General features: G+C 48.5%; 5 protein-coding genes across 5 annotated transcripts; 3 read left to right on the forward strand and 2 right to left on the reverse strand.

Moving 5' to 3' along the window:
• Positions 1-950: 950 nt before the first annotated feature.
• On the reverse strand, positions 951-1793 carry PENARI_c006G00139 (uncharacterized protein; the record flags this gene model as incomplete). The annotated part of the gene is made up of 1 exon (XM_022630097.1): positions 951-1793. One exon carries the CDS (start codon positions 1791-1793, stop codon positions 951-953), a length of 843 nt encoding a protein of 280 aa, XP_022489811.1.
• Positions 1794-2785: 992 nt separating this feature from the next.
• PENARI_c006G09277 (uncharacterized protein) lies at positions 2786-3838 on the forward strand (the record flags this gene model as incomplete). The annotated part of the gene is made up of 1 exon (XM_022630530.1): positions 2786-3838. One exon carries the CDS (start codon positions 2786-2788, stop codon positions 3836-3838), a length of 1053 nt encoding a protein of 350 aa, XP_022490007.1.
• Positions 3839-5149: 1311 nt separating this feature from the next.
• On the reverse strand, positions 5150-6838 carry PENARI_c006G08707 (glycoside hydrolase family 32 protein; the record flags this gene model as incomplete). Its single annotated transcript, XM_022630503.1, has 2 exons — positions 5150-6370; positions 6437-6838. 2 exons carry the CDS (start codon positions 6836-6838, stop codon positions 5150-5152), a joined length of 1623 nt encoding a protein of 540 aa, XP_022489929.1.
• A 1242-nt stretch (positions 6839-8080) lies between these two features.
• On the forward strand, positions 8081-9833 carry PENARI_c006G03884 (sugar porter family MFS transporter; the record flags this gene model as incomplete). Its single annotated transcript, XM_022630271.1, has 4 exons — positions 8081-8178; positions 8237-8562; positions 8616-9399; positions 9449-9833. 4 exons carry the CDS (start codon positions 8081-8083, stop codon positions 9831-9833), a joined length of 1593 nt encoding a protein of 530 aa, XP_022489704.1.
• Positions 9834-11013: 1180 nt separating this feature from the next.
• Positions 11014-11991, forward strand: PENARI_c006G12291 (NAD-dependent epimerase/dehydratase family protein; the record flags this gene model as incomplete). The annotated part of the gene is made up of 1 exon (XM_022630672.1): positions 11014-11991. A coding segment is annotated over one exon (978 nt), but the record flags the coding sequence as incomplete, so codon positions are not given.
• Positions 11992-12322: the final 331 nt, after the last annotated feature.

Genomic DNA, 12322 nt, shown 5'->3' on the forward strand with positions numbered 1-12322 from the left:
CCACCTAACTACTAACTTACCGGCGTGTGGCTTAAGTACGGCTGAGCGGACGGGAAGCCCTGTTCTCCACACCCTGTGGTCGTATGTACTGGGCTTAGCATTGAAAGGAATAATAACCAGTCTAAGTCCTTTACAAGAAACCCTAAATTTGACTGGATTTCATTTATGATTCCGTGTTTTCCATATCATCACTTTCCATATTATGTATATAATGGTTGAACAAATACTGAAACCTTAAGCATGGTGGATTGCAGACTTGGGGTAAGGAATGGACTCACTTTGGAGCTGATGGGGATTTGCCCATGGTGGAATTTCGAGTGGTGTGTGGGAAAGAAGTGAGTTTGGGGGTTAATTTTGCCAATTGCCAAAGAAGAATCTGGTGAATTTGAAGATTCTTGGGAAACTTACAAATCATTCTCATACAACTATCAACAAGTGCTACAAGTCTGGTTTTCTGCAACCATGTGGATGTGGAACTGGGGACCAAGGGGGACCCGGGGCTGAAACGTCACTTGGTCCCTGTCGATCGGAGAAATCTCATACGCTGTTGGATATAATTAGAAGTATTATTTACGCGAATGTAGTTGAGTTGAATTAGCAATCCAGTTTGTGGGGTGCCGTAATAGATGCGAATACTTCGATAGCCATTTCGATGAAAAGTCAGATTCTACAGCTTGAGGTATCTCTTCTCTATTTCATAGCACACCCATGATTCACCGCGCAAGCATATTCTCGGTCAAGATCTCAACATGGCTCCGTCTCTCCACTTTCCCGAGTGTAATCAATCAGCCACCCCCCTCCCCCGTTTTGCTGGTCCATTCGCGTCGGCCCTGGATCAACTCCAATCTTGGTCCCAGAGACCCTTCCCAGCCTTGGTATTGGTGGTGCCCCTAACAGCAGTAGTAAGGACACCCAGACTATAGAATTGACAGGCCGGAGCTTCAGGGTGGTTATGGGATGGAGGATCGGTCGGTGCGGTCCGTTTTGTTGTAAGACTCGGTTGTTTTGCGTTTTGCATTGACGGCCTTGACGAGCTTGCCCAGAATGGCATACTCCAGCTTCAGTTTGATACTGTATACCAGGCCCTTGAAAGTGACTTGAATCGCGTAAAAGCCCGCGTATTGAACAGCGACAAACGAGGCATCCATCAGGATGATGAGGACGTTGATAACAAGTAGCTGATGTAGTATACCCCAATACCGATTTTTCACGTGAAGCTTGAGAAATTTGACAGTTTCCCAAATATATAAGACTGATAGCAGAATCTCTTGGATACAGAATCCAATCAGTTGTATCCGTTCCATAATCTCATACCCCCTCACGAACTCCTTGGGATGGTTCGGTGCGTTGGTACCAAAGGCAAGCACTGTGGTAGGGATATGGAGCACAAAAGCGTCAATGATGATCACGTATAGAATGCCACGCAGCAGCTTTCGATTCTGCACTAGGAGGTGGAGCCGGGACCATAACACCATAGACTGGCCGGTCACCATGCAATACCATCCGATGCTCGTAAACGTTATCGAGATATTGTTGTTGTGTATGACGTTGAAAAGTTTGAGCATGAAACCGACATTATAGGGAATGATCCCAAGGGTCGCAACCAACAATGTCCAAAAGTAGACATCCCTTCTCTTTTTGAATCTGGTGAAGCAGAGAATCAGGAGCTCAATAACGTTGTAGTAGGCAATGGTGGTGAAAACAGAGACAAGGGTCGAATCAAGGCATTCACTGCTGGTATAGATACCCTCTGTGAGGCCCTGGTCCTTGTTCGATGCAGTAGAATTGGCCATGACTACCAACGCTCAAGGCGTTGGTTACAGTGTGCATTTGGGCAACGAGAGATGGAAGGTGGTGGTAGAGATGAAAGGTGGTGGTGCTAGAGATGAAAGGTGGCGGTAGAGATTGAGGGTTCAGCGCATTCCCGACCAAGCTGCCGGGCTTTGTTAACCTCTCGAACGCTGGACGAGGAGTGTGGCACAAATAGAGTGGTCTGGACCATTCTCCAGATCCTAAAGTACGCAGTATAGACAATAGAGTTACATTAGCCGGGTCCTCCCATATTGGCAACCACGGTGGCGAAGGCCAATCGACCACTTGGGAGGATATGTAGCAAAGTCAACCAATCGATCGGTAACGGATTCTATGTCCGAAAGGCCTGGTTTGATAATCCAGCCACGTCCTCTCCATGGCTTTGCACAAATTCTGGGTCTCATTTTTCCCCGGACGCACTGGATGTGATCCTGAATCCTTCCCGATAAGCTTAGGGTTCGTTTTGAGCCATGGAAAAAGATGTGCTGTCCTCGTTTAGTGTGACGATCAACGTGGCGCTAAGCACCAACTTTAATCATCAGGGCATTGAAGTCATGGCCGCTGTTTCATAAGCCTTCTACAATATCCCAATCGTGCCAGTTATACTTAATGGGTTTACAAATATATATAGATATACCTATAGATTATATTGTCTTAAACAATACGCTGTATTCCATGCTACATCCGTTTTGACAAATGGCATTTCAGGTTATCCGAGTGGAAACCGTCCTATCAAAGATCTGGTTCTGGCACCCCATGCGACCACGTTTCTGGCGAACTTAGATTCACCGCCAAGCATCGAAGACTGAGGCATGACGATTACATTCAGTGGACATTATTTGCAAAAATCCTTCAGTCCTGTGTAAGTGTTATAACCTGTCGGGCCTCTACATCCCAGGGCATAGACAAAGCTGGTGCCGACATACTCGTGATCCTCCGCTCCATAACAGTCAGGATACTGTGATCGCCTTCCATGTCTCACGGCAACAATGGCTTCACTGGAGGCATCTATACCAACCGCCGCTGTCTAGATGAAATCCTCTTTGCTACCTTCATCGGATTGTCTTGGTATAATGCGGTAGAGCTCGTGGTGCTCTGTTTCACAAGATTCAAACGGTGGAGGGGCATTTACTTCTGGAGTCTGCTTGTCGCATCCGCCGGTATTATCCCATACGGTCTCGGCTTATTCCTAAAGTTCTTCAACGTTGTCCGCCATAATTATCTCGGAACACACACACTGGTGACCATCGGTTGGTGTTGCATGGTGACGGGCCAGTCAATGGTCCTGTGGTCACGACTCCATCTGATTGTGTGGAATCATCGAGTCCTACGTGGCATCCTCTACCTAATCATCTTTGACGCTATTATATTCCATATACCAACAGCGGTGGTTGCATTCGGCACTAACGCGCCAACCCATCCTGCCCCTTTCGTCAAAGGATACAATATTCTCGAGCGAGTACAATTAATCGGATTTTGTATCCAAGAGACATTGCTATCCGCGATCTATATTTGGGGTACGTTGAAGTTCTTAAGGTCTACTAATGAGACCCGTTATCGGTATATATTGTATGAGCTCCTGCTCATCAGTGTGATTATCATTTTACTTGACGGCTCTTTGGTTGGCACGCAATATGCCGGCCTGTATTCTGTGCAAACAACATTTAAGGCACTGGTCTACAGCATCAAGCTGAAGCTTGAATGGGCTATCCTTAGGAAGTTGATCAAGGCTGTCAAGGTGGGTCTTCCACCAGAGCGATGTTCAACAGAGCATCCCAAACCAGACAGCCAAATTCCGGAGAAATCCGAAACAGAGCGATGCGCTGAAGATCCATACATGTGCACAGGGGCTCGTCTAAGTATGCAGGGGACTTCACCAGAGCTTCCATCAGAGCCCTCAAGGGTCCTCACTACAACCACCCAAGTCTTGGCTCGAGACCTCCGGAGGGTTGGACAAGGCTCCCATCAGGAAACAAACAGTGAGGTTTCAGTGTTGATCAAACCTACGAAAACCTACGAGGAATGAATGAGAGGAGATCCTTGCACTTGAGAAGTGAGAATGTGCACCAGGAGACCACACAAGCAACTGGTTTATGTACATACTGTCAGCCCAATCCGGGCATGCGCATAACCATGCCGTAGCTCCGACCAGCATATATTCAGCGAAATCGCAGGTCTAGTAGTATGCTTGTGGTGTCTGGGCTGCCATATACGAATACGATGGATCCCGGGCCACGAAGGATTGTTCGAGAACGAGAACAGCCGAGCTGGCCATGCACACTCGAGTGGCGCGCCCATTCCCTGCCAAAATGTCCCGCCGGCTTCTTTCTATGACTCCACTAGTCTGTTCTCATCCATTTGGTCAGACGCCAAGTTGGAGACTGGCTTCACTCTTCTTTCTAAACGTTACTATAGAGTCGTCCTTGGCTTAAGAATTGGCTTGCAAATAGACCGTCTTCTTGCCATCTTTGAATTCACCGGCTTCTAGCCGTACTTAAAATTTCGAATCGTCCTTCGCCTTTATGTTTGGTGCAGATATAGAGTCAGGAGATCATTTAGAGCGAATGGACCCTGTTTTTCTTCTCATGGGGGCTAAGTTGTGGCATATGGAAGCCCAAGGTTGCGGCGTCTCCGCCAAATTGGCCTACAACTACATTTTGGCTATCAACAACATCGCTACCAGCGAAGTTCTAAATATGGACTGAGAGAGTGGGGTCTGAATCTGCGCCAGCTTCTAATGTCTATGAGCCTGGGTGCCCGGTCAGCATAATCAACAAAGGCTTGGGTCTTGCAATGGCTGGAGCGGCTGAAGATCTCTATCTAAGCCCCCGACGATCGGAAATTAATACATATTTAATCGCTGGGATTACCTCAGTAAAATGCATGATCTACCGCCTTTTAAATGGAGCAAACTTATATAAGCTCTTGAAATACATATCGGGTACCAAGAAAAGATTCAGTGGCAAAGGCACTGCGGTGAAGCAATATAACGGGAAGGTAAATGAATGATAAATTACTCCGAACATGGCATGGCAATATATACGTGAATCAATTTGAGGAGTGTCGCGGAGGAATACGGGCGTGCAGCTCAGAAGACAGTGAACAGAGGTCTGATATTGGCTAAATTTAGAGGTTAGGAGAGAATACATCTCTAACGCAGTCCCCAGGTCAATAATAATAAAGAAGGCAAATACAAACCAAGCACTGTGAGACAGAGACTTATTGCCTTTTCTAATTACAGTATCCTTCTGCACTGTACAGGATCCTCCTTAGCTTCGAAAGTTTATGAATCATGCTTCCTTTTTCATAAGTCACCATATTTAGATTGTCAGCGCTATTAGGTCCAAGTCGAGGCGACAGAATAGATTTTCAAATTGACGCTCTTGGTGTCCCCCCCAGTCGACACCAGCTGGGCGTGAATCGCATCGCTGCTCGGGAAAATTTGAGCCGTCAGGGTGGTCTCGCCCTGGCCGCCGAAGACTTCCACGCTGGACCGATCGACAAAGATGCTCAGGTTCACGTTGCCTTTGACATCTGGTACGAGGGGTCCGCGGTAGATGCTCGCGAAGGTCTTGTCGAAAGACACATCTCCAGACTTGGTGCGATCAATAAAGACCTGCTTATTGACGAAGTCGTAACCGATAAGAGTCTGCTCGGTGGAGTCGGCGGAAGCCCGAACAGCGATGGCAAACTCCGAAGCGGTGGAAGCAGCAGCGAAGCTCAAGTCGATCTTGATTGTCTCTTCAGTGGTGCCTACCTTAACGGTGCCTTGAGGAACAGATTTGTAGGTGTGCGAGTAGACTGGGTGCTTGCTCACGATAGAAGACCAGGCTTCCTTGGGCTGCTGAACGAGAGTCGTCTTGGCCCCGATGGTCTTGAGAGTCAGGTGCCGAGGAATGGACATGGCGCTTCGCCAGGGGCTGGTGGGAATGTTCGTTCCATACTGCCAGTTGTTCATCCACCCGATTTGAACATAGTCATCAACAGAGAGGCCATTGTAGCCAGCCGAGGCATAGTAGTCTGGGCCCCAATCCATCCAATTGGCGGTCCCATTTCCGGGGTACACAGTATCGGCGTCGGGAGTGAAAGTGGTGCCGTCAAACTCACCCACAAAGTACTGGGTCCCGGAGCCCACCGTGCCCGGGGGACCGCCGGGGTTTAGTCCGAGCGTGATGACCCATTTCGTGGACTTCCCTCCATCAAGGGGCAACTTGAAAAGACCGGGGCACTCCCAGACGCCGCCTTGGGCGTTGAAAGGACCGAACTCACTTGCCAACTTCCAGTCCTTAAGGTTGTCGGAGGTGTAAATGGCAAGCTTGTGCAATGCGGCCAGGGTAGTGATGACAACCCACTTTTGAGACTCCTCGTGCCAGAAGGCGAAGGGATCACGGAAATCCTTGTACTGGTCTTCATATGGGCTTGGAGGGTTGTAGATGACCGGATTGGCGGCATCGTACGTGGTCCAGGTCATACCATCGTCAAGACTGTAAGCGATGGACTGGGCTTGCTGATTCTCCTGAATGGTCTTTCCACTAGGTAGAGTCTGCGCAACGGGATACTGCGAAAAGGAAGTGAGTCAGTCATTTCCTCTCCGGATATCTATTTGCTGGCTGGGTAAGCTTACGTAGGAAGTGTACATGGCGACCATAGGGGCCTTGCCGCCCTTGCCAAAGCCACTGGTGTTATTCGAATCAACGACCGCACTGCCGCTGAAGTACATCTCGGTAACATTGCCGCCATATCCCCGGGCACGGAGGGCGATGGGCTTTTGCTCCCAGTGGGTCAGATCCTTGCTGGTGGCATGGCCCCAGGACATGTTCCCCCACTGGATACCGCCGGGGTTGTACTGGAAGAACAAATGGTAGATCCCATTGTGATATAAAAGACCATTGGGGTCATTCATCCAATGCTCCTGGGGTGAGAAATGGTATTGGCCACGGTAAGGCTGGTCATAGTTGAAGGCGTTTGCGATGTCCGCAAGGCCTGCCAAAATACCCACCGCAAGGGTCTTGGTGAGATGAACCATGGTAATGGTACAAGGCTTTGTCGCTGTGGAAAAATACTTCCTGGAGAATCCAGCTCGACAGGGCAATGGTTATTTATATGCGAGCCATTTGCTTCGAGTGCTCAGGCACTGATCCCCACGGGGACCACATCTGGAGAAACTCGGGGTTTGAAAATTGTGGGTGGTCAAGTGCAACTGAGAATCTGCCAGTGCATAGTACAATCCGTTCCCCATATGGAGGTCGTTCTCCATAGGCGGGAGGGGAGGTCTCTAAGGGGTGGTGGATCTAGCATAACTTTCAAATGTCGCAGCACCTGCAGCGGAGTCCACCACTGGATTTCTTCGGAGAAACTTAAACCTTCGCGCCAAATGCCGACCAACAGCGGCCCGAGAATTATGTGATTAAGTGAACTAATTTAGGCGCTCCCGGGTTTCTGCAGGCTGCTTACTCTGGGGTTCTGGGAAAGAGAAGATTCTCGGCATCCCGCCGCATGCTAACTACTCACCAGAATGGTTCCAACCCTCAGAGGCTAGGGGCTCATAAATAACATTTAGCGGTTACTTTTTATACATATGTGTCTTTCTATTGTCACAAGGTAGTCCTTTCTGCTACCAGGAACTGGTAATTCGCCGAGTATGGAGAAACAACGGGCCATCTTCGGGTGGTCTGACCAATTGAAGACACGGGAGAAACGTCTCGCGGTACAAGTAGCTTTAGGCCCATTTCGGTTAAAACTTACCCCAGAACACGGTGGATCTGGCTCTGGACTTCTCCGGACTGGCCATGGCTGAGGCTGATTCGACCCCCGCATTCCACCCCGCCCGCTTTTCTAAACTTACCATGAATAACCCGAACAGGGAGGGCTCGAACTTGTGTTCAATCCGTGCTAGCTTTCACGTACAGTGCGCCATCGGAAGTGGCTGGTCCGACTTGCCTGCTGTCCAGAGGACCTTCCAAGGCAACCGATTGGAGTCCCGATCATGAGGGTGCGCCGGCGAAACTTCGCAGATATTCAACTGACCGAGTGCTCGGACGTCAACTTTGGCTTCAGTGTCTGAAAGGGTACCCAATACCATGCTTTGCTGCTCAGACGCCTAGAAGAATATGCTAGTCTACTGCGCTTCGAGACTGGCAACCGAACAACCAATGCTCTTTCATCACGAAAAGTATAAGAGGCAGCATCGGGCCTTCCCCGGAAATTTTCTCTTCTGATTCACCTTCAAGTCCCACAGATCTACAATTTACTCTACTCCACTAGCATCATGGGAATTTGGCTCAAGAAACCTGAGGATGTACCCGGGGCATCATGGCCAGCCATTGCCATCTCTGGCTTCGTGGCCTTTGGAGGCATCTTGTTCGGGTAGGCTCCTAACACTACAGAAAACTTTTTGATCTTACCTGACTTCGGTTTTCTCAAGATATGATACAGGTACCATCAGTGGCATACTTGCCATGCCGTACTGGCAAGACCTTTTCTCCACCGGCTATAGAGACAGTACCGGACACCTCAATATTACCTCTAACCAATCATCTGCCATTGTCTCCATCCTGTCGGCCGGAACATTCTTTGGTGCTCTCGGTGCCGCTCCTTTGGGAGACTCTATCGGTCGTCGATGGGGCCTGATCGCTTCCAGCGTGGTATTCATATTCGGCGTAGTTTTACAAACAGCCGCTACTGGAATTCCGCTATTCCTCGCCGGTAGATTCTTTGCTGGATTTGGTGTGGGCTTGGTTTCAGCCTTGAGTATGTACCCGAAATTTATCTAGTCACGATTTTCCAACTAATCAGTATGATAGTTCCTCTATACCAGTCCGAGACCGCGCCAAAGTGGATCCGTGGTTTCATCGTCGGTTCTTACCAGCTAGCCATTACCATTGGTCTACTGTTGGCCTCGGTGGTAAACAATTCAACCCACAGCCGGAATGACACCGGCTCTTACCGCATCCCAATCGCTGTCCAGTTTGCATGGGCTCTTGTGTTGATTATTGGGATGCTCATCCTACCCGAGACTCCTCGGTACCTTATTAAAAGGGACAACCATGCCAAAGCCACTAAGAATCTTGCGAAGCTTCGGCGTCTACCTGAAGATCATCAGGCTATCTCAGAAGAGATTGCTGAGATCCAAGCCAACCATCAATACGAAATGAGCCTAGGCCAGTCCAGCTACCTTGAATGCTTCCAAGGCAATTTGGGAAAGCGGCTACTCACTGGTTGCGGTCTTCAGGCTCTGCAGCAATTGACTGGCATTAATTTTATCTTCTATTACGGCACGCAGTTCTTCAAGAACTCCGGATTCAAGAACGAATTCGTCATCAGCCTTATCACCAACTGTGTTAATGTGGTTTCGACTCTCCCTGGTCTCTACGCTATTGATAAATGGGGCCGCCGGCCCGTGCTGCTACTGGGTGCTATTGGCATGTCTATTTCCCAGCTTCTGGTCGCTGTCCTGGGAACGACGACCACCAGCCAGGATGCTGCTGGTAACATTATTGTCCACAACAAAGCGGCGCAGAACGCTGCAATCGCCTTTATCTGTATCTACATCTTTTTCTTCGCTGCATCCTGGGGACCAATTGCTTGGTAAGTCCTCCTTGTCCTTTTACCATTATGGTAGCTAATGTAAGAACAGGGTCGTTACTGGTGAAATCTTCCCTTTGAAGATTCGTGCTAGGTCTCTATCCATGACTACCGCCACTAACTGGCTGCTCAACTGGGCCATCGCTTACTCTACCCCGTACCTGGTGAATTACGGCCCAGGCAATGCAAACCTGCAGTCCAAAATCTTCTTCATTTGGTTTGGATGCTGCTTCCTTTGTATTGCTTTCGTTTACTTCATGATTTATGAGACCAAGGGACTTTCCCTGGAGCAAGTGGATGAGCTGTACTCTGAAGTCAGCAGCGCGCGGAACTCCGTTGGCTGGAAACCAACTATCACCTTCACGGAGATTGTTGGAGAAAAGCAAAGATCGGTTAGCCAGAGCCACCACAATGAGCACGTGGAAGAGAAAGCTTAAGCCACGCCCGCACCCTCGGACTGTCGGAGGATGGCTAATGAACAAGTAACTTATAATGTGTCAAAGTTGATTCGTCCATGCAAAAGCAGCTAGCCATGCAGTCTAGTATATTAGTTGGGTCGATGAGTTGAATCAATCGAGAAGTCACCGTCCGAAGAGACCAAAGAATATTTATTGCCGGCCTCAGCCCCGCCTGCCTGTCTTTTCTAGAAGTGCAAGATCTGGGATATTCTTCTAGATTTTAAACTAGTCTAAATCAGAATGCATAATAGTCCATTGTGGGCTGATGTTCCAGACGGCGCACAGGTAACGCGGGCCTAGTGGGTAAGGTTGAAGAACTGTGAATATCTCCGACAGGGATATCATGAGGCTCTTTTCCTACTCCCACCTTGTGCACACGTTGGCTAATGCAGATGATAATTAGAATAGGGCAGGCCTTGGCGAGGCTCTACTTTTTTCTGTAAGTAGTATACTTTACTCTACGTATTCGGATATTATACAGTGAATGTACCCTGCATATCGCTTCGGCGAAGGAACCGGGGTAATTGAAATCTACCTACATACCTACCCACTGTACATATACCATGATGTGGTGCACATTAGCTTGGGGGCTACCCACGACGAAACACCGATAACAGGCTGAGGAATAAATGATTGATAAATAATAATAATAACAGGAACGCGGTGTGTTTAACAACTTCGTCAGCCTTAGGTTTTGAAGAGGTGGGCTGACCTGTAGTCGCCACACCATCCTTGGTTTTCTGGTGTGTCAAATCTAATATCTGATCACACTATATTATGCAATTTGGTTACTTCAGCATCATTATCCCCACGGAGATCTATATGGATTGCGATGGCATCGCCGAGGCCTGAGTGGGAGGGAGGGAGGGATTAAGTGGCAACGATCAAATTTGAAAACAAATTATCTTGCCGAATTCTCTTCCGAGCTCGGTGCTGAAGTGCACACTATTCCACAACAACTCCTAAAATCCAAGTTCCTCAGAAGTATCCTGGATTCGATTGCCTTAGGTAATATTTATGTAAGTGGGAAACCTGCACGGCTAGCTCCGCCCTAGTTAGAAACCTCGGCGCCCTGGTTGACTCATTGACTTGTGCTGTTAAATGCTACCGCGAAACAGACAAAGCAATAAATCCCTTTGTGAACACCCTCCATTTCAAAATGTTTTCATCGTATGATGTCCTGGTCACTGGCTCTGCTGGTCATCTCGGTACCGCTCTGATGCTTAGCCTGCCATCTCTGGGCTTCAGACCCTTGGGCATCGACATTCTCCCCTCTCCGACTACAACACTTGTGGGATCTGTTAGTGACCGCGCCTTCATTGCTTCAATTTTCGACTCCAACTCCATTAAGCACATTCTTCATGCTGCGACATTGCATAAGCCGCACGTGGACAGCCACAGCAAGGAGCAATTTATCTCGACCAACATTGTCGGCACTCTAATCCTCCTTGAAGAATCTTCCAGGTTCAGAGAGCGGATAGAGAGCTTTGTCTTCTTCAGTACGACCAGCGCCTTTGGTATGGCTCTAAGTCCTAAGCCAGGACACCCCGCCGCTTGGATCGATGAATCTGTTGTTCCAGTGCCAAAGAACATCTATGGCGTCACGAAGATTGCAGCTGAGGACATGTGCGCTCTGATGCAAAAGCAAAGCGGAATTCCCGTTTTAGTTCTTCGCACAAGCCGCTTTTTCCCCGAGGAGGACGATGACGAAGACCGTCGCGCGGCTATGAGCGATGAAAACCTGAAGGTTTTGGAACTGGCCTACCGCAGATGCGACATTGAGGATATTGTCAGCGCCTCGGTTTGTGCAATGAGAAAGGCCAAGGATATTCGGTGGGGAAAGTATATCATAAGCGCCCCGCCACCTTTCAAGAACGATGCACACACGCTCGATTCTTTGAGCCGGAACCCCGCTGAGGTGATAACTAAGATCTTTCCTGACGTGGATGTCGTCTTCAAGGAGAAAGGGTGGAAGCATCTTGCAAGGATCGATCGAGTCTATGATTCAAGCAAGGCAGTGGAAGAACTAGGATGGAATCCAAAGTATACCTTCGGAAAGACAGTGGAAAGGCTGTTACGCGGCGAGGGATGGAATAGTGATTTAACGGCGAGGGTCGGCAAAAAGGGTTATCATGCCGTGAGCACTGGGGTGTATACAAAGAGATGAATATAAAAATTGTGCAGAGTGGGCAGAAGAAAGGCGCCGATTAGGCTATCACCAAAGAATGTACTATAAACAACCTTGGGTAATGTGTGATTTGGTCCTCTCTTTCGGATATTGAAAAGATAAAGCTTGATTCTAAGCTGGTAATTCTACAGTATAATAAAAGCCCTTTCATACGTCTAGAACGCACTTGGATAGCATGCTTTTCTTTACCGGTCAACTGCCATGTCGGGCCCTTCTTTTCCTTTTAGCTTTTTGCTTTTATTTAGTTTTTTTTTTTTTCCAGGGAAAAAAGAAAGCCCCC

Source organism: Penicillium arizonense, assembly GCF_001773325.1.
Source record: "Penicillium arizonense strain CBS 141311 chromosome Unknown PENARI_contig006, whole genome shotgun sequence".
Taxonomy (NCBI): domain Eukaryota; kingdom Fungi; phylum Ascomycota; class Eurotiomycetes; order Eurotiales; family Aspergillaceae; genus Penicillium; species Penicillium arizonense.